The sequence below is a fragment of the Pholis gunnellus genome, assembly GCF_910591455.1.
Source record: "Pholis gunnellus genome assembly, chromosome: 16".
Classification (NCBI taxonomy): domain Eukaryota; kingdom Metazoa; phylum Chordata; class Actinopteri; order Perciformes; family Pholidae; genus Pholis; species Pholis gunnellus.
The window spans coordinates 14,016,710-14,039,342 of NC_136543.1; the positions used below are offsets into that span (position 1 = coordinate 14,016,710).

The following is a 22,633-nucleotide window of genomic DNA, read 5'->3' on the forward strand; positions in this document are numbered from 1 at the left end:
TTGTCCAAAACTGTTTTGACCAAATACCTGCAAAACATGAGTTGACGTTCCTGTCGGCCTTAGCTGTAATAGCTTATGTTAATTAGCAAATTAACTACGATGATAAATATGCTAAATACTAATAATCTGATAAACATCAGCATATTTTGCATTGTCATTGTTAACATGTTAGCATTGTGCCTAAGTACAGCTTTACAAAGCTGCATGGCTGCAGACTCTTAAATGAGCGTGCATATAACGCGTGGTGTATTGAAGCATACCAGCTGAGCTGAACGTTTTTTGTGAGGCACTTATTAAGTACGCTCCGAAACAGAAAAATACTGCATTGCTGTACTTATTGTGTAAAAAAACCCAGGAAAAAAACAGCAGAAGTAAACGTATAGCTGGAACCGTGATGATAAAGCAGGTGGAAAGAAAAGTTATATTGAAGATAAGTAAAGAAAGAGAAATAGTTAAAATGCGTGTGAAAGCAAGATGTTGGCCACAGTGCGTCTACATATTTAATGTGCCCTCGGGGCTGTCGCTTTAGCCTCAGCATAATCACTCTGAAGTCGGGGAAGAGAAGGGGAAAGGAGACAAGGAAAAGAGTGAAGGAGAGGAGGACATTTTGACATGTCACATGAGGAGTAGCACAGGTGCCAATAATAAAATGAATGATGGCTGCATGCTGGCCCACTGTCACACTGTCACGGCTTACTGGGACACTTGAATATAATGGAGCCATCATTAAGCTATTAGTAAGAAGCCTCTGCTTTTCTCCCTGTGACGAGTCAAAATGTCTCCTGTGAAAATGGCCTGTTGTGACAGCTCTGTGTGCAGATATTAAAAAGTGTATCAAAGTAAAGTGAAAGGTGTGTCCTCCAAGGATTCAGCCAACCATTGACTTGAGCTGTATACTTCATCATGTGTCACTGTTTAAGATTTAAAAAAAACAACAACACACAAGACTAATACTAACTGACAGGGTCACCCCTCAACAGCAGGCCAGCAGTGACATTTGAGTGTGTGTGTGTGTGTGTGAGTGGAGATGTTTCTTAACTCACTCGAACAGTCTGCTGCCATCTGCACTGTCCTCGTCTGCTGTCCACTGTGCTCTTTGTTTTTCTGAGTTTGCAAAATTATCGGAGATGAAAAACACATTTTTCACAGCTTTTTCTCTCTTTATTTGTCTTTTATGGAGTAGGAAGTCATTTTCTGCTGCCTCTGCAATAAGTGGGGAATTGAATTGAAAGCGGTTGTGGTTGGAATATAAACTCAATGTCCTGTAAGACAAGCTACTATTCTGTTTTTCAGACACACTGCACACCAAGATGTCCCTTTTTTTATTGGAGCTGTCCTCTCCTCTCTACTTCCACCTTCACCTTAACGTCCGTTTTTTCTTGTTCCCTCCTCAGCCCCGCTCCATCTTTACGCCCCCCCCTCCCCCCACCCCCTCCATGATGCTCAGCAGCTCTGTGGAGGTGCCCAGCCCGGGCGGGATGAGCGGCCTCGGCGGGCTGAGCGCGGCGGCTCGGAACGTGGTGCGCTCCTCCAGCATCTCGGGGGCCATGTACAGCCTGGAGAAGAGTCCCGGCGGCGGCGGCCCGGACTCCACGTCATTGGCCGGCAACAAGAAGCGGCGCTCCAGTCTGGGCGCCAAGATGGTGGCCATCGTGGGGTTGTCGCAGTGGAGCAGGAGCACGCAGCAGCTCAACCAGCAAGGTCAGTGAACGGTTTGAAATGATTCTGTTGGAGGTAAACTCTTAAGATCAAGTGTCATTTCTTTTGTTTCAATTTGGGTTGAGATTTAAAGCTGCAAATCATATTTATTTCCAAATGAAGATTAAATTCTTAATTGGTAAGACATTTAATCATCATCCTGGCTTCGCATTAATTTCAAAATACTCCTCTTGCTTTTTAAAATGATTAAATGTTCTAACAGAACAGTGTTTGTTTCAGTGAATGCACAATAACATTAGCATAATCCACTCCAAAGGCTACTTGATGGTGCACTGCCAACTTTAATGTCTAATTCAACAAGCTCCCACTGGCTTCACCTTTCGTGGTATTATCGATGTAATTAGTTTTTTTTTTGTAAAAGCCTGCAACACTATTGTGTGTTTAACTCTGTAGCAGCTAGTGTGCATGGAGGCTGTTTGTCAATGATAGCGGCGCTATGTTCTAGTATGCGTCCTGTGGGGTGTAATTACAGAAACTGTGCTGCTGCAACAAAAGTGTCTCTTGCTTTGTGCCTCAGCAGCGTACGCAAACCCAGGCACTCCTGGTGGGAAATAGGAAAAACAGGTCGCACGTCGAGGATTTGGTAAAGGCTGAGAGGCGGGGCCAGGAGGAGCAGGGGATGCTACACATTTCAACGCAGTTAAATTCTTTAACAAGGGCGTTGTTCAGCTCCTAGCATCCCATTAGCACATTCTGCTTCTGCTTCCAATACATTGAACTGTCACCTTTTCAGAACGCTGTCTTTCTGCTTGCCTGCTCGCTTAGTGGTTGTACAGTATGTACGTCTAATTCTGTGAGAACATTCTGTCTTATTACTGAGGGTTATCTGAGCGTTGTTGCTTCCTGCTTGTGTAGCAGGCTGGGTACGGTTTAAAAAAGTGTTCATTGCTCGTTTAGGATACCCGAGCTTCTGTGCCAATACCAAAAATGATCCCTGGTGTATATAAACATGTTTTTCAAAAGTAATTTGATAACTATAATTATTTCAGTACTTTTTCGTAAACAATGCCACAAATTAACTGGCTCCAGCTTTTCAAACGTGTATTATTCTTTAAGTCTTCTGTGAAATTTAAAGTGGGTTTCATACGGTTGGTCAGACAAAGCAGGACGTTTTGTGAGCGTATTCTACCTCAATTCCCGAAAAGACATCATTTTATTCTTAACTAAAACAATAATGAACTTAATTTGCAAATATATTTTGCAAACTTAAAACATTCATATTTAATGGTGTCTTCACAGCTACACAAGATGTATGCCTGAGAAAGATAGACTGGGATTGGTTAAAATATCTCCTCAAGGAATTAGAAAATAGGTCTTAGAAACTGACAAAGCAAAGCGTTAACTTTTCAATACTTAAGCAACTCTTGGCTATTTTTGAATGATCTGAACTCCTTACATAATTTCAGTCTTCACTGGATTTTGAGAATAAACACAACCAGACCATTTAGGTCCGTCTCTCTACTACTCTCTGTTCTTCTCATGACGGCTCTGACATGGTCCCCGTGTGGCTAATGGGCGGTGAACTCAGGGACACATTCACAGGCACACACTCTCACCTAAATCCTGTTTCATTATGTTGTATCATTACCTGCTTCTGTCTCCCATTTGTGTGAGGATGGCTGTTGCTCCCGTACTCAACACACACACACACACACACACACACACACCTACAAATAGCTCGGTGCACTGAGGCACAGCTGACACTTGTCTGACGCAGGAAGAACTGTCGATATTTTCACCACAGGAGCTTTCATGTCTCTGTGTTCGTGCTGACGAGGAGAGCACAATGGAGGGAAAAGTGTAGATGAGGAGGCTAGGAGGGGCTGAGGATGTAGAGAAGAGGAAGAGACGAGTGGTGTGTCTAAATTTAGATGTTCTCAGCTGCCAGAAGAACACATCTTGCCTGGAACAAAATCACAGGATCATGCACCGCTCCTTGCTTTTCCATCTATATCACATCTTGTTATAGCTATATCATCGTGAGATCCCGCGTGATAGTTTTCTTGGAACATTTGGGAAAAAGAGAGCATTGGTATTGGATCTGGACTTATTATAGAGTTTAGGTATTTGTGTTGGGGTAGAAAAAGGGGGAAAATTGTCTCAGGTAGGCTAAAAAAACAACAACAAGGTTTCAATTGATTTAAGTGTAAATTAAATGACAATCCAGGTGTATTATGTAGATTATTTTACATAATATCCATAAGCTGTTACCTCACAACTTTAAGCTGAACCTGGAAATTGGTTCCTGGAGACAAACCAAGCTGTTTTCTCTATGACCCAGAGAGGCCGAAATGGACTACCACAATCTGTGGTTTTCCCTACTTTATAATTTATAACCAGCTAGACGGACAAAAGGTCACACGGACAGACGGACAGAGTGACAGGCAAACATTCCTCCTCGCCCGGTCGGGTTCCATTAGGGTCCTCTACGCGTTCGTTCCTGGCGTTACCGGCCCTATCTGGTCAGCGGTCGCTGCTCCGTGGACCGAGTGACACGTGCATCGATTGGTTGACGGGGCGGGGCGGCCCAGGTGCCGGTCCTTGGCTTCGCTCGGTCGGTCACCTAATAGCCGATAAGCCACTGTTTGAATTGTTACCCAGAGAAGAGATGTGTGAGGGAAGTATTTGGGATTTAGGGTGCAGAAATGGGAAAAATAAATTGAGTTATTTTTGCGAAACAAGAGACAAACTAACCATATGTCTTGTTGCCGTTGATTAATTGATATTATTGAATAACTTGCTGTTATATGTTATGGTGGTTGCAAAGTGAACCTTAGCGGGAAAAAAGAGAGACCAAAGCATCACCACAAAATCTATTTACAGCATGTATTCAGGTTTCCCAGTAATTATTCTCAATGTGCCCCTTTTATGACTTTTAATATCAGATCACTACCAGTCTTTTATCTAGTGACTAAAAATCTGTTTTTTCTGCTCTAAATAATAAGATTCATAGTGGATGACTGAATAGTTCAAACTGAATGAATGAAGAGGTATAGAGAAAGTTAGTGAACACTGAGGAGGCTGAAAGACAGTGGGGTGATATGTCAGCCTCTCACCATTAAAGGGCTATTAGGAGCTAATGTGGTTATGGTTTTGTTATTGTGTCAGAGTTCCTGCAGGGTATGTTCTAGCCGTGATCAATTTTGTGAATTGGATCCAGTCAATTTACAACTATCGTCAGAATCTGTCCCGTTAAACTCTTATGCAAGCAAAGAAGTTTATTTGAAAAGGAGAATTCCTGTTTTCTGTTTGGTAATGCCGCCGTTATCTGTCCTCGGATAGTAGAGCCTTTCTCATCAGAGGTTCTTAGTTGGCTTTAAACTTTTGGCAACTTTGGTTTGATTTTTGTCCAATAATCTGGCTTTTTATAGTATTATAGAATGTATTCAAACTCTCACAAACTTAATTCCTTTAATTAATAAGCTTTGTCCGTTGTTCCATAATATCCACTGTACAAAAATAGTAAAAAGAATTTAGTAAATGTCTGAACAGATTCACAGAATTCTGCATATAATTTAGGAAAACAAACTCCAATGGAAACACCTTCACATAAATTGACTTTCGACTTCTAGGACAAGAACATTTCTTTCAGACTGCAGCCATGTCCACATTTTTCGACAGCAGCTGAGACCTCTGACGGTTCTTAGTGTTAACAGTCATTACTCAGATTATTTTCATATTAACAATCCATTTGGCATCTCAGAATTAGGGCTGGAAGATGTGGCGACGCCATAAGCCTCTGGGGACAAAACATTGTTTCACAAGTAGTCAGTTTACAAGCGGATTCTAAACCAATAAAAAGCCAAATCTTCGTCAGACGATAGCCGGTTGGTTCCTAGATTGCATTTCCGCCAATGCTTTCCTTCTCCTCTCCTCTTCTCATGGACCGTTGACCTGCATTCAACCAAAGACTGCTCAAACATGATCAAAACAGCTCGGACTACAAAGGGAAACCAGAATGCTTCCAATGCCAGAATCTTGTCCCGTTGCCTACAGATGCACGTGACTGCAGAAAACAGTTTATTGAGATTACTGTAGAAGGTGTGCTTCCATATTTAGACCCTTTGATACAGGCTATTTTCATACATTCCTACTAAGATGATCTTTGTTTTTTCTTCCACGTCGTACCTCAGTTTTCCTGACGTAATTCCATTCATAGCTCCGACTCCCACTGTGCCGTGGCCTCATTATTCTGGGTTTTGCAACAGGCGAGTGTTGAGGATGGCATTTTGATCTGCGTTCTATTTATTACCTGCTATTATTGGTATCGGTGAGGAGAAAGCACACACACACACACACACACACACACACACACACACACACACACACACACACACACACGGTTTCCCAGGTCTAACAGGTGAGTCACTCCACCGCTGAACACGGCCTTATCCTTGACTTATCACCTCAGTCCCTTCTGCTCCATTTAGCTCTCTAAACCCACTCAACACCCATCCTCTTTATTTTCTCAACCTCCCTTTTCAATTCCTTTCAAATGTTCTCTCTTTAAATGTTTCCGTCTTCTTTGTGTGTATTTCTATGGCGATACTGTTGGAGATAAACCAGAGACGCTGAAAAGAAGCAGACACAGGGAAGGAAAAATGTGACACAGGAAGAGAATACTTGTTTGTTTTGCTTTTTGAATTGATTCCAACTTTGTCCTGAGACCAGTCGCAGACACATTGTCAGACAAATATCTGAGTTAGCAGACTGGAACTGTAGTTCCAACCTGGGAGTAAAGATGTGTGAAGAGGCTTTCACCATTGCCGTTAATGTTAACGTGCTTCTCTTTTATTTTGCGTTTCAATAAAATAGCACAGGTGTGTCTGTTTTTATTTGCCTGGCCGTAAAAAAAAACAACGGCTTAATTCAGTGTCACAAACCACAGTGCAGTGCCATGAATTTTGTTCTGTTTTGTTGCCAAATACTAGAAAGAAATCCCCTTTGTAAGCTTTGTTTCTGTGTGTGGGAGCACATTTACCGAAGCGATGCAGCTTTCTCTACTACAGAAACTCGTCCAAAACAGCTTTGTATACAATATGCTTACGTATCCTTGCATAAATGCTTGCGACATAAATCATGATATCTGACTAATTCTGTCATTCACAGTCCCAGCGGTGGCGTTGCAGAGCTTACGTTCGCCCACAGTTCTGTTTATTACCGATAAGCAAAGAGACGTGCTGATACTGTTGACGGTACAATGTTTAGCCAAAGCTCTGCTTTGATCAGCTGGCCTGAACTACAGTGTACATGAAAGGTCTTTGTAGTTCCCTAAATACTTTCAATATAGTGCCCACCCCCCCCCACACACACACATTGAGATAGCGCTACTGGACAGGATGATGTGATGCAGATGGAAGATAGATATGGATACCATTTTATCATAACATTTCAAGAGTCTCTGCTTCTATCCCAAAATAAGTAAAACGTTGCGGGGCAGTCATTCACGTCACATTAGAAATATAGTCTGTTAGTGAAAGTGTCCGTCCTCTATAATAGTCAGTTTTTCTAATTCCTTTTTTTTTCTCCTTCTGATTATTGAAGATGCTGTGTATCATGTTTTGTATATTGTACATTATGTTGCCATATATTTTAATTGTCCTATTCATGATGCTTGAGTGGCTTTGTCATATTTTAGCACATGAAAGTAACGCGGGAGGTTTTGGCAGGAGAAAGAAACCCAACAATAACACAGTCAAAGTTCCCAGAGGAGTATGTCCACTGGTCAAAAACAGTTGGCCTCTATGTGTCTCCTAGACCAGAGAATAGACCCGGCATTGGAGCGCTCGGTGTGCTTTCAGGGTGACTCGCTCGTGCCCTACTTCTAGCTCCGTTTCTGAGTCACAGCAACACACTTTAGGAATTTTGGAGAGCTCACGGCGATCAGACCCGTCGAGGGAAAAGTCGTACCTAAAGAGAATTTCACACACATCATGACGGCTCAGGAACGGCTTTTGAGCAAAATGAGCAACAATGGATACAAAGCAGCAGATTGTTAGAATAGCAACAGTGAAAGTCGTTGAATCATCCGACCTGTGGTAACTGTGCTTTCATATTAATAGCTATTTCACAGGAGGACTACACATGATGGCTATTCATACTCGCTATGACTAATGGAAAAAAATCCTCTTTGAGTCTTTTTGAGCTTTGTAGTCTCCCTCGCCCCACATCGGGCTCGATATTTTCTTTTGAAGCATATTGAGTCACTGGCTCTCCTGACACACACAAACTGAAACCTTACTCGTGTCTCTAAAAGCTTTCTCTTCCCCACCGGTGCTTTTAGGGGCTACCAAACACCAGCTAAGCTGACCTGCGATCAGCTTACCTCCATACTCTGTTCCTGCCATACTCCCCCCCCCCCCCCCCCCCCCCCCCCTCGCCCTCTTTGTGTTTCCTCCAGCTCACTGACGTCTTCATTTTCTCTCTGCTATCTCTCCTCCCTTCATCTCCATCTTTATTCTGCTCTCCACTTTCACTCAGAGCGTCTATCATGTTTTCCTGATTTCGCCCACCGACTCCTCCGTGCTCCACGCTCTATTCTTAGCCAGACAGATTGGTGAACCGTTCAACTGTGAATCTGTCTTCCTTTGTGCCTGTATACCTGCTAGTGGGTGCGTATAAATGTCTGTCTACAGGAAAAACACAGCCTTTCAACAAAGTGTGAAATTGTAACGCACTGAACCTTCAATCTGAGACAACCTTTATATTTAAAGGAAAATGTTTTTTAAAAATATGTTTTTTTTTGCGCTGAGAGTCACACGAGAGGATTGATACCAATCTAATGTCTGTATGTTAATATGAAGCTACCACGAGCACCAGTTAGCTTAGCTTAGCTTAGCATAAAGACATGAAACGGGGAAACAGCTAGCCTGGGTCTGTCCGACGGTAACAAAATCCACCTAGCTGTCCCGCTGAAGCTTAAGAAGGGACATCCTGGTGTCTTTTTGTCACTGTGAGGTTGCAAGTTGGAGTCTGGCCACTCCAGCATTTAAGATGGCTGAAGTTGAAGAAACTACAGTTTCTAGTCAGACAGAGGAGGCAGAGAGTTATGAGAAAGGGAGTTTGTTAACGGGACTTACTAACGAACAGTAAGAATGCAGTAAGCAACAAGAGAGCTTCCCCCCCCCCTCTTTATTTATTAAAGGATGAACTAGTACTTGCATGTCCCACCTGGCTAGCGTGTTAGCTGTTAGCTTGCTTCAATTGTTGTACAGAATAAACAAACAAGATACAACGTGTTATATATAACACAGTAAGCTTTAGAGATTCTTTTTAAACCTTTGCACAGAGCCAGGCTAGCTGCTTCCAGTTATTTGTGCTAAGCCAAGCTAAGCGAAACCGCCTCTGGCTGTGGCCTCAAATTACTCTCCGCAAGAAAGCAAATATGCATATTTCCCAAACTTTTCCTTTCGCAGCAACAACTCAAAGCTCGCGCTTTGTTGGAGCTCATGGAGTTGCTATTTCTTCTTTGATGCATTTTACATCATTTCATTGTTTTAACACAACAGAACCAACTCGGGTGTTCTTTCCCATATATGTTGGGGGCTTTTAGCCGATCTGGCAAACCACACTAATAGAGTAAGAGCTCTCAGGTTTAGCAACGAAAATGAGCAAGAGCACTTACAGGCACCCCTGCAAGGCTTTAACAGGCAATAAGTGGCAGTGTGTGTCACCGAGCTCAAAAGTGCGTGAGGTGAGTCACCGTGTTGTGTGCATTTATGAGGGACTGTGTGTAAAAGCCCTATGATCAGGATATCATTACCACTTCTCTTGATGTAAGAGCGCTGTAAACACACTCTAATACAGAACGCACACACTGCTGCCATTTGCCGTATGGTGCTGTTAAAGAAAGGGTGGACTGGAGAGCAGCTTTTGGTGCATAGGAGCAACACACACACTTGTAGTTCCTTCTCAGCCAATGAGAACATACACAGGTTGAGTTCTAAATCTGTGTTATAGAACAGGGTGGCTGCTGCTGCTGCGGCACTGCAGGAAGCATTGATTGAGATTTTGTTTAGTTTTGTAAAATAGTATTCGTTCTTGATTCAGACAGAACAACATAGTGAGATAATTTCCTTTCTGCTGAATGTACGTTGATTGGTCTGAGGGATTTTCTTGCCCTAAGTTCAATGTTCTTTCTACAGAGGGGAATTGTCTTCATTATTCTGCTTTGTGAAGTGAAGACAAGTAGTTCAATTAGATCAGAAGGAAAAGGAAATATCTCATCCCTCTGGCAGAATTTCGACTTTTAACACATAATAAGACCGTTTGCTGTTGTCTCTTTGTCTCACTGGGTATGTTTGCGGAAAGTGATGTTCAGTGCTTAACAGGCAACGGAAGGTTTTGTGAAACATGTTAGTTTCAACCCATTTGATGTCCTCTGTTTCTTCTCATCTGCAACTCCTGTATAAGTCGTTCGGCCATCTTGCATCATTTGCCCATCATCCTCCGAGTTGAGTAATCAAGAGGAAATTACATCTGAATTGGATTACTCTTTTCCTCATTGTAATTAATTGTCATTAGACAAGAGCCCGTGTGGCATATTAACTCACTGACAGACATCCTGCCATACGGTGAAGGTTTTAGATTTCAAGAAATCATTTCCTTTGCGGTGCTGAGAAAGAATAATTGCCTTGCATTGACCTCTCCCTGGCTTATGTCCCTGCCTGAGCTGATAATGTCACTCTCACACACACAAAGACAACAGGAGGAGATTAGTTTTGTTTATCTCCCATGCATTATCATTAAGGACAGAGTAACACTTAGGATACTAAGCTCCACTTAACTCCCCACCACATTTATTTGTTTTTGCACGCTCTCTTAGAGTTGAATAACTGTCTAAGAAAATTGGAATGCAGGCAGTGTCTCATAAATGGTTGAATAATAGAGAAAAATACTGGTAGTCTAATTTTATTAACTTCAGACACGGCCAGGCTGGCTGTTTCCCCTTGTTTCCAGTCTTTATGTTAAGCTAAGCTAACCGCGTGCTGGCTCCATGTCGAACTTTAACACTCGGTTTTAACCTGCTCCATCAGGACTGTGTGGGTGGGACTTAGTCAATTAGATTGACAGTGGCCAAGCTGTTTGTCAGTTGTCATCAGAATCTGATTCAAATGCTGAATTGTGATTGGAGCACTTAATTACGTGAAATAACTTTTTCAACCAATTATGCCCCGCCCACAACAAACCAGTATAAAAAGCATTGTTAAAAAAAACAGAAATACAGAAATATGTCATGAAAAATAGTGTGTTAAGGCAAAATCACACTACATATAATAAGAAGCTGATTAAATAAATCCGTTCAGAGCCTTTCAGTGTAAAAAGAAATGTTCTACTCGCTGAACTTGAGGCATTATTTTGTATTAATGGTACTGTGAATTAACCTCCTCTTGCTGTTTTGCGTGCTCTTGAGCAAAGCACAGACAAATTCAGGCTTCTGATTGTTCACACTGTCGGATACTGTTAGGATCCTTCTCCAGAAAACAATCAGGCGGTAATCTCTGGATCTGAGAAGTGAAGCCGATGCAGAAGTGGCTTAAACTTGCATTCTGTCTAATGACCATCAGGGGGCGACTAAAAACAAAAAACAAGTTTGATTGTATGGACGTCTATGAGAAAATGACCCTACCTCTGACTTGATTTATTACCTCTGTAAACATTATATAAACATGAGTTTATAGTCTCAATCACTAGTTTCAAGTCTTCTTCATTACAGCATGATATTCATTTAGTTAATTATGGTCCCTTTTAGAGTGAAATAGACCATAAAGCAGGGTAGGCTTTAGGGCGTGGCTACCTTGTGATTGACAGGTCGCTACCACGGCATCGTCCGGTCTGGGAGTTGTCCCTGTTTTCGTCTGTTTACAACTTTAACACTTTCACACTGAGTTTTAACTCCATGAAAGTTAATTGTAACATTTTGTTTCGCCTAAAAATGTCTATAAGTATATACTGTATACTGTGACTCACTGAATCCCGGGCTGTAATCTTATGTAACTGTAACAATGCATGAATGTGGCTCCACATTTACATAATCTCTTCATCACTTCTTCTTCTACCTTGAATCTTCCCTTTGTCCAAATTTAGCAGGCGTCCGGTCGGGGAAGACGCCACAACAGATCTTTCATCTCCCAACATTCCCGCTTAGTTACTGTTGCTATGCACGGTGGATCGTTGCCGTCACCGGTGCATCCAATAGGCACGTCGGCGCAGCCGGGGAGTCTAAAAACAGCTTTCTATATTACGGCATATAATGAGAAAGGCTTCATCAGTGTTCTCTCCAAATGTCAGAGCAGCTTTAATGATCTATTGAGCACAGTCACACACACACACACACACACACACACACAGTGACGCTATACATCATGTGCAATTGTGCACGCCGTCACAGTGTGTGGCTCTTTTCTGCATTGTCGGCGTTTTTTTCAGTAATCCCACCTTTCTGCTATTAATTCTCTCCACTGAAGCTATTCATTCTCACCACCCTCTTCACTTCTGTCAACCTCTCAGCATAATCTTCTTCCCTGTCACTTGATCTTGCCTTATTATGATTATAAAGCATGTGGCCCCGCATGACAGTTTCAATGAATACCTTGGCTTTTGCACCAACAAAGAAAGTTTTGCGCGAGTGTTTTCTTCTGGGACGTTGTATTAGCCAACAGGAGACACTTTAAATAGCCGTGTAGCACAATAAAGACCCCCGTCTCCTCAAGCATGGTGAAGCACAACAGCGTATGTAATGTTATTTTTGTCATGTATGTCAGACTTCCTCTAATTACTCCTTCCAGGATGTGTGTTGCATTTGATGCTAACACTGTATATTGGTATGTTGGTTCAGCAGGGAGAGGAGAAAACACGCTAAATAATTTAGATGGGATGGACCGGGAAAAGAGATAGAAGTTATTGTGATAAAGATGACTGGAGAACTTTGAGTAACGGGAAAATAAGAGTGAGGAGGACTTTGGAAATGCAGATAAACGTATATATAGAAAAAGGGACAGCAATGAAACAAAGAGCAGTAATACGTGAAAGAAGAGTGTTGAGAGATTGACAGACGGAGAAATAAAAAAAGAAGTGGTGGCGGATTGAGGAGTGAGGCCGAGAGGACGATACGAGCGAGGAAACGCACAGAGTGAAGGGGAAAGGCTTATCAGCGAACACGCCAGCCGGGGCTCTTGGTGCAATGCAGACGCATTGCCATGGAAACGAATGGAGAGAAAGCGCAGACGAGGAGGAGGGGATTAAATAGGAAGGAGATCACTGGGGGGTGGTGGTGGTGGTGGTGGGGGGGGGGGGGCTGACAAATGAGTATCATGTGGATATGAAGTTAAATGAATGAGGTTGAGTTGAGTTTACGGTGGGGATGTCCCACTCCTGTGTGTATGATCTCGCTCTCGAGGTTACTTTGACATTTGACCACCATGATGCTTTTTATCAAACACACTTTTAAGTTAATTTAGTTCGAATAACAGTCTTAAACGCTGTGTTCAGGACCAGCAGGCCCGTGTGGTTCAACTATGAGCCGCGCAGAGTTCACTTTACGCCAGTTTGGTTCCTTGTGTCAGTGCAAAGCGCAGGAGTTTCCTCTATAAATAAAATAAATTAAAAAAATAAAAACAGCGACGGGAGATGAGGCTGTCTCCATGGCGCCATTTGTCTCAGGTGGTTATTGTCTGGGTCCAGATCTGAGGGCGGGGGTTGTCATGGCAGCAGGAGGGCATGGAGTTTGTCTGGGTGTGATGCTGCAAACATACACACACATGTACACACACACACACACACACACACACACACACACACACACACACACACACACACACACACACACACACACACACACACACACACACACACAGACATACACATAAATACAGACATACACACTCTTTCTCTCACACACACACACACACACACACACACTCTTGACTGCAGGATTATAAATAGAAGGCAGCAGAAGGCAGCACCTCTCTCCTCATGTCCAACACCTATGGGACCCCATCATTCTCATCTTCCTCTTCACCCGTTTCTCCTGAACACTTACTTCTGCTTGTCCTCTCTCTCTTCTGTTTCACTCTTCATCCCTCTTTCAAAGCCCTCTCTCCTCTTTTTTATTTTTTGTTCAGCCCCCCCCCCCCCCCCAAAGTCTCATCAAGTGGCTTTGTTTGCTATCTGTTTATTGCCATAGTGACGGTGGTGGTGCGGGGTGTCTGCGGTTGTCATGGCGATGAGATACGGGCACGGCAGAGGATGCTTAATGAGCTTAAAGTTGCTCGGGCTAATGAAGTGGGACAGCTGTGACAGGGCGTGCGCTTAACTGACAACAATAAAAGCAACCGCTTGTTAAAGGTCTCCTTATAGAGGAGAGGTGTACGGCCGCAAATGCAGTCGTAACGAGCTGCAAGGATGCAGCGCTGAAAACGGAACAACGTCAAGCAGGCAACGACGCCTTGTCAACCGGTGATTCACCTCCCGGTTAACACGTTAAAAGGGAACAAAGTTAGAGATGTCTGTAAAAGGTTTAAGACAATTTTTAAGAATTTAAAACCCTACTGCAGGATTATTTAAAAAAAAATGTGCTGACCTAGAAAGCTCCTGTCAAAGGGAAGTCCTGGAAATAAGACTTTGTAGAGGTCTTTAGGCCTCACAGCTCTCCTCCTCCTCCTGTCTGACTAACCTGTCACCCTGCAGCCCAGACCGCTCTCGTGCAGACTGTGCGTTAGAGTGTAAATGCTGCACGGAGGTGTGAATGTACCGACACTAGCGATACCAACTGTCAGCATGACGTTTGTGTGTGGATGTCTGCGTGTGTCTCTATAGGTCTTTGTGTTGAACGGCTTTGGGAATTTGAAGTTTTTATATTCCTTTATTGTTTACAGTTGTAGACCTCAGGGAGAATGATAGTGCTTCTTTTTCCCCCCTCTATTTTACATCCTTTCTACTACCAGCCTCTAGCCTCCAGTGTTTTAATATTAACCGCAAATAGCAATTAGCATTTTTTTCCTTTAGTGAACATATCATTGTGTGTGTATACATAAATGTCATTTATGATTACTTTCATGAATTTTCATCCATTAATCTGATGATTGTTTTCTAGATTAATCAGTTTATTATTTGTTTATAAGTAAACTGTCCGTTAAAGTTTTTTATAATTTCCAAGGTGATGTCTTTTTAATCCTTGTTTTTGCAAAACCGTGAGAATATTTTACACTTAACATTAACAATTATCATGAAAATACATGCATCAGTGTGTGTTTCCCTGAGGTGCATCGGAGAGACGTCAGAACTATTGTTGCAAGAAGGATGGCGAGACAAATATAGGAGTGACGGAAGGAATAAACCAAGTGTTGTCTGCTAAAAACTGCGTGAGTGCGCAACCTTTCATGTCACAGCCTGAGCCCAGAGCACTTTGACTGTGTCTGCTTTGAACTCGGCGTGTCAAGTCACACAGAGATCCAGTGTGTCATTACAGGGGATGATGCCCTGAAAGCTTCTTGTGGGGTTAGCAGCTCTCCAGCTCGCTCTCGTTCTCCTCGCGTCAGCAGAGCTGTAAAACCTAAACCCCCCCCCCCCCCCCCCCCCCCCCCCCCCTCTCCCTCCCCCCCCCTCTCAGCTCAGCCTCTCCTAACTTTCTCTCAACTCACAACTCGCGACATTCCTCAAGCCGCCAATTTGTGTGTGTGTTCTACTTCGCAAGTCAGGCTCAGGAGTCCCCCTAAAAGCTTATTGCGCCCCACTCACAGCAGCCATTGTAAAATGGCCTTTACCTGTTTGAAATGGGCCGTAGTAATACCTGTGAAGTGGAGAGATTTTTTCCAATAGCGCGGGGACGTCCCGGCGGAAATTATGTGAGATTGCCTTCTTGCTTGCGTGAACTTGCTTCAAAATAAATAGTGGAGAGATGGGCGTTCTCAAGGCTAACCTGAATTTATCTTTATTTCTAGTGAGTTTAAAAAAAAAAAAAAGCTAACTTTGTGGACATTTCCTGTGCAGCCCATCTCACAGACTTAAAAATGTTTGAAAGAAACACCCATCTTCGGTCTTCTTAGTTTGAGAACTTCTAAATCCCGTCGGTGGAAACATCTACTTTTATTTTAATATCTGCAGGACAAGATATGTAGGGACTCCGATCTTTTCATAAAAATGAAAAATGTACATGCAGCATGTCCCCATGAAATGCTTATCATGCAGACACTGGTCCTGTGTAATACCTGACTTGCTTATCAGACAGCTCTGCGACTTCCTCTGATTACTATGCTCAGTGGATCATCCTGCTGAAACAAGGTCACTTAAAGCCGGCGCTGTGGCCTCTGTGTTTTTCAGACGGCGGAACGAAGAAGCTTCGCAGCACCATCCGACGGAGCACGGAGACCGGCATCGCGGTGGAGATGAGGAACCGAGTGACACGGCAGGGCAGCAAGGACTCAACCGACGGCAGCACCAACTCCAATAGCTCTGATGGAACGTGAGTACCCGACCAGCCATTCATCCACACGTCCATGCGTGTACAGCGTCCATTATTCTGTTTCTTCCCGCTCAGGTTTGTCTTCCCCACCACACGCCTGGGGCCTGAGAGCCAGTTCAGTGACTTTCTGGATGGACTAGGCCCCGCTCAGATTGTCGGCCGGCAAACACTAGCTACACCCCCCATGGGTAAGCCATTAAAGAAGTAGACCAACAACATCATCTTTTCCTGTTCAGTCCATCTCATCACTGTCAAGTATAGATTGTGTCTTCCTGAGATTTTATGAGATTCTTTGCACTCATAGTTTTTAAGTACAATTTTATTAGGATTTACAGGAAATTATTACTGTAAGGGCAAGATTTAGGTCTATTAAACAATGCAAAAACAATCATAGGTAATTAAAGATGTAATGCACGAGAATGTCAATATTGTTTCAGGATGACAGAGAAAATAATCTGCAGCCTTATACGCACATACACACTGTGAGATGCGCAGCAGCATCTAAAAATACTGCACAATACTAGTGTAGTCACTCAGCACGATGAAGTTATTCCTGCATGAGGTATAAATCTTTCATGCAAAGGTCATTGCTTGTGAAAAACAACAGAACCGTGCTCCAACATACCTGGTGGTGAAGACATACAGCTCGGTGTCGCCCTCTGCAGTTAGATATTGGCCATTGCGACATCAGTGAAGCAATGTTTGGAGTTTTTCATCACATATATATTTTTTTTATTGGATTATTAGACATGATATGTTGTCCCTCTACAGGGGATGTCCATGTAGGCATGGTAGATAGAGGAGGACAGCTGGAGGTGGAGGTCAACCAGGCCAGACGGTTGACCCCCAAACCGGGCTCCAAGAACATACCAGGTACTCTGAGCTGCCTTCACCTTCTGCGTTAACACTTCTTTGTCCAAATCTGTAAGTGTAGGATTTTTCACTGTGTTGTCTTTCGTTGCTTTGCCTGCAGCGACCTACGTGAAGGTGTATGTGCTGGAGAATGGCCTCTGCTTGGCCAAGAAGAAAACCAAAGTAGTGAAGAAGAATCTGGACCCCACCTACCAGCAGGCTCTGTTGTTTGATGACAGTCCTCAGGGCAAAGTCCTACAGGTATGACAGAAACAACCAAAGCTTAGAGATATCTTACAGTTTTATTTGTTAGCTGATCAAGAAAATACGTATTCGGGGCCTTTTTAAAACGTGCGAGATATACCCATATCTCAGTGTTTGTATGTATAATTTATTCTCATCTCTCCCTCTAGGTAATAGTGTGGGGGGATTACGGGCGTATGGACCACAAGTGCTTCATGGGAATGGCCCAGATCCTTCTCGAGGACTTGGACCTGTCTGCCACAGTCAGCGGCTGGTACAAGCTGTTCCCTACCTCCTCTCTGGCAGATCCCAGCATCGGACCCCTCACCAGACGCCTCTCCCAGTCCTCCCTGGAGAGCGCCACCAGCCCCTCGTGCACCTAGACACCTAGTAGACACCCACAATGCACGGGCACAGGCAGAGTCATGCAGACACGGACACACGTACTGTATATACACAACGACTGTAAGCGCAAGACAGGTAGGCATACACATACACACATAAATACACATGTGCGGTCTGTGGAAGGAAGACACAGTTGATGTAAAAGTGCAAATACCTGATCTCATCCACATGAGTACACACACCGACACGCTGCCATATCCTTCACCACGTCCACATTCTCACACACTAGATTTGCTTTGAGAAAGCAAAGCAAATTCGACTTGAAGTAGACTTAATTTACCAGAACATGTAGCATTTTTCACCGTCCCATTTCAGCATTTCCTACCATGACACAGCAAATCTGCATTCCAGATGTACCAGATTGTGGCACGACTCATCCCAGGTTCATCCTGATGCCAGTTTCTAAACTCTCTATGCCAAACTAAGAAAAAAAAAAAAAAGTTTATTTTTTAAAACCAAAGCAATTGTTATTGTTGTTATTACTACTATAAGTCGTAGGTGAACTAGTATACAATATAAAGTATGGATATGTAGCAGAGTCAATGACTTAGATGTAATGCAAAAAAAGAACATACATTCTACACACATGAGCGGAGAACGACATAAACACATAAACATACCCGGGCAACAGGCTTGGGTATTCACATAATGGCTGTTATGTGAGGTAGCAGCACTGCTATTCTATAATTTCACAGGGCGGAGTTTATATATAAATACACATATACATATAGATATATATATGTATATATCTATATGTATGAATAGATAGCTAAATAGATTATTTGTGTTTATATATGTATCGGCTGCATTCTGCATGTTTGCTTGTAACCCTTGTATAGACATTTTAAAGCGCTTTAATCATTTTATTTATCTTGCCTCGACCAATGTAACAGGTATAAGCGCCACTTTATTTTGCAATAAGAGCACTGCACTGAGTTAGGTGGGAGGATGGCGCTTTGGTGACGAGGGGGGGGGGGGGACCGCCATCATTTCCAATTGCAGAGGAAGACAACAAATTAGTCAGCCAGCTACCCATTCGCTGGTGGACGAAATATCGGATCCTGCCTTCATCTTTATAGTAAAGGACTGTTGCGCCACACAGGCCACACAGCACAATGGCATTCTGGGAAATGTGTCTAGCTCAAGTCTGGGGCTCTTGTGCCACAGTCACACTCTGTCTCTCTCTCTCTCTGAAAAACCAGCACCCAGACTTGTTTGAACTTCCTGTTGATTTCCCCCTTTTTGATTTTCACACTCTTGAATGATAAAGGAGGTCGCCAACGCGTGCAAACACAACACACAGCTGGTACCAACTACAACCTTTAACCCTTCTCTTTGGTCACCCTTCTCTGTCACACTTACTGTAACTTAACCTGTATATTGAAATCCAGATTAGTTTTTTTTAATATATATATATATATATATATATATGACTATAATGCCAGTGTTACTTTTCTAGCAGGTTGATTGTTAACCTGCTATGTACGGTAGTTTTACTTGTTCCAGGTGCAACACGTCACTCTTTATATTTCCTGTCAGGCAGCGGGTTTGTGTTTAAGATGGCACTTTACTGAAATATATTTATTATGTTTGAAATACAAAGATGCAGTGTTTGACTACCTGTTTATGTTTATTTTACCTGCTTTTTTTTTTTTTTTAATTGTTTGGTCACACTGCATTTCTGAATCTTTTTAATTGAATGCCAGCATGGAAATGTAATTCAAGTGTATTTTGAATTTCAGTGTAGAAGGCTTACTAGGACAGCTAAAAACGGGTCAGTGCTGCCACTGATTTTCGACTCAAATCGGAGCGTCACAATAAGTAACTTGTTTGCAAAGAACTTCAATATTTTGCAACATTGGCATATTCAAAACATAAAGGATAAAGACGTGTTTTCCGAAAAAAAACATTTGCTATGATGCATTTGTGTATGTGATGTGTTTAAAAACTTTCTCTTTTAATGTTTACCTCACACAATTGCCAACGCCACTTTGTTCTTATCATTCAAAGTATTCTATTTGCATTTGAAAACACACACAAAAAAAAAGTTAGTATTGTCCTGGCTGGTCAAGTAAAATGTACAGTGGGTGAGTCTTCATTGATGGCAGTGGAGTAGCGGGGCAAACTGAGCTACTGCTGTTTACGGTAGTGTTTTTTTTTTAATCTGTCTGTCTTGGGACCAACACCAGACCTCGTGTATGGATAAAGACGCTAGAGTTGTATTTTCGTAGATTTAGGAGAGATGACGGTCTCGTTACAGGCTATTAATAGCTTGTGCATGTTTAGGAGCTCACGTTCGGTTTCATCACCTCCATATGTGCTATTGTCTGCTAAGAACTTTGTAGCTCACTCTTCTCTTCATCTTTCTGCAAAAAAGGGAAAACGCAAAGGGACTTTTTCTCGTCAGCACAACAGACCAACATAATTCACATTTAGCGCTCTTTAAACTTTGGATAAAGGGAACTCTGGCATTCTTGAATTCTTTGGGATGTATAGAACCCTTTTAGAAGAACCATCAAGCTCTGGGTTCCAATTTCTTTTTACGTTTTGGAGCTATTCCTTGCCAGATCTTTAAATGTATGGTCATGTATATGAATTCATTTTATGTACCTATTTAATTTGTATCTAGTTTTGTGGACCAGCTGGCATGATGTTAAAATACGGACTTATACTCTTGGTATTTGCACACATTCTCTTCAGTGCACGTCTTTTTGTGAGGACAAAAGAAAGGTTGGTTGACGAGCGGGAAAATAATGGAAAGAACGTAAAAAAAAAAAATCTAAAATAAATTTCTAGATCTATATAACTTTTCCTGCTGAATGTTTAGTGCTTTTGTGGAGAGCGGAGGGCATTTGCCCGATTTGTCCAAATCGGGTGATTCCTGCAACCAAATGGAAAGTTAAAATATTGCCTTTCTTCAAAGTGCAGTGTGGATGTACAGTATGTCTTTCAGTGAGGTGCATTTATTGTTCTGCGTGATGGATAATAATGAGCAGCGAGATGTGAGTCAGAGAGATATTTAAATGTGTAAATATGTATTACAAAGCCACTATAGGTAACTGAAGTTGTGGACCACAGTGAAGAGAAATTAAGGATCAGGGTTTTCAGATATGAACATTAACACCTATTATTGCATTTACCTTACATTAGAGCAAATTGTAGTTACACGTGATAAACATGTCTCATACGTGGTCATTTGATTTACTCTGACACAGTTTTAAATGAGTTGTAAAAGGTTGGAGCCTCACAAGCAGCAGGGTTTACTACGGCAGGGTAGAGTTACAGCAGGTTGTCAGGTTGTTGGATTAATCAATTGGAGACACTTAGGGGGAGTTTAGTGGAAACAGCATGGAGCATGTAGAGCTGGGTGAACCGTTTCCGATTGGTAACGACAGTATCGGCTTGAGGTTGAATGAAAAGGCTACGGATGCTTTGGAATGGAAACTCATTCGCTTGCTTGCTGCCCTGTTAAATCCACATTGAGCATTCTCGAACCCAACTTTAATGTGTGCAAAACGTTTCTAATGCATCTTCAATCAACCTGGATCGTCTCTTGAGCGCTATGTTGAAAATGTGTTTTATTTTTGTAAGGAGAGCGGTATTATTCAGAGGAGGAAGAGGAGGAGGAGGAGGAGGAGGAGGAGGAGAGAGAGTCGGAGAGGCAAAAACCTGCCTTGAGATTTTTCACGAAAATGAGGGCTTGTTCAGTTTACAATGGCCTTATTTTGTGTAGGAGACATTGCTATCACTATTGTAGCACACAACTGAAAGTTTTGACAAATGTATTTTGCTTGAAATATTGTACCGAAGTTATATATGTGTATATTTATAGTTTTATGAATGTATTTCTTAATCCTTACACCAGAACTGAGTGTAATTTTTTTGTCATCTTGTTTGCTATACCGTCTATTTGAAGACTTTCCAGGGACCTCGTCTGCGTTGGTTCAGGCAGCCCCTACTTTTACTGTACTGTATACTGTATGTCTTATTCTTTGTGTGTTCGTTTAAAAAAAGAACAGCTCTGTGGTTGAAACAAGCATGAGTTCTGTCTGGCGAAATACATTTTTCGTTGTACCCCCGTACCAATTAACTTTAACTCAATTTATCTATCAAGCAGATGGAATATTTACAATTTTTGTACTTTGAGCTTGAAAATGTTCGCCGCATGGTTACTCTGATGATTTTCATGTATTTAATCTTTATGATGGTATGATTATGGTGATAATACTTATGATAATGACACGTGATCACGTCAATTAGACCCAGTACAATGTCAAAGGAAAGTCATTGAGATGCAAAAATCTTGAAGTAGCATGGATTTAGCCTTCCACTTTCCGAAATACTTCTTGTGGCAATAACTATTTCCTGTAGCCTCTACTGTTGCCGGGGCGTGCACATCTGGCCTCGGCCTCTGTGTCACCAATTAGTCGTGGAAACCTCGGGCTGAATCTGTATCAGCACAACATGATGAGGAATAAGATTTAAAGTCAAATCCCAGTTTTAAGCACTTGAAGCAATTCAGACTCAACAGAGCATGTGATGCATTGCGATTAACTGCTATTTTATGATAGCCCCCATGAGCAACACGTTTTTGTTTGGGAGTTTTTAAGTTTACTTTCATTTTCTTACGAAGCATGCATTCCAAATGTCTGTTTACCGATGTAGCAGCAAAACGGACAATACTGCCGAGCTGATGGGCAAATTGTTAGTGAGGCATGTTTGTCTTCATCCACGTCTATAAATGTCGGTAATCACAGCACAAGTCTCCTCAGTAGCCATTTTGTCCTTTTAGCTGTCTGTCAAACTATATTAAGGCCACTGTAGCTCCCCTCCCCACTATCAAGACAACCTTCATCTTCATCAAGCTCCAGCAAAGCACAATTTCCAACACTGAGGTAAATCTTGGGAAACCAATCTAAAGATGGATGGAAGCAGCTGGCGAAATAACAGCCC

The 22,633-nt window shown here is 42.3% G+C and overlaps 1 protein-coding gene across 1 annotated transcript; it reads left to right on the forward strand.

The window, feature by feature from the left end:
• Window positions 1-1,436: 1,436 nt before the first annotated feature.
• On the forward strand, window positions 1,437-17,658 carry rims3 (regulating synaptic membrane exocytosis 3; the record flags this gene model as incomplete). Its single annotated transcript, XM_079176411.1, has 6 exons — window positions 1,437-1,701; window positions 16,039-16,180; window positions 16,256-16,368; window positions 16,952-17,053; window positions 17,154-17,293; window positions 17,446-17,658. The coding sequence occupies 6 exons, from the start codon at window positions 1,437-1,439 to the stop codon at window positions 17,656-17,658; spliced, it is 975 nt and encodes a 324-aa protein (XP_079032537.1).
• Between the last annotated feature and the right edge of the window lie 4,975 nt (window positions 17,659-22,633).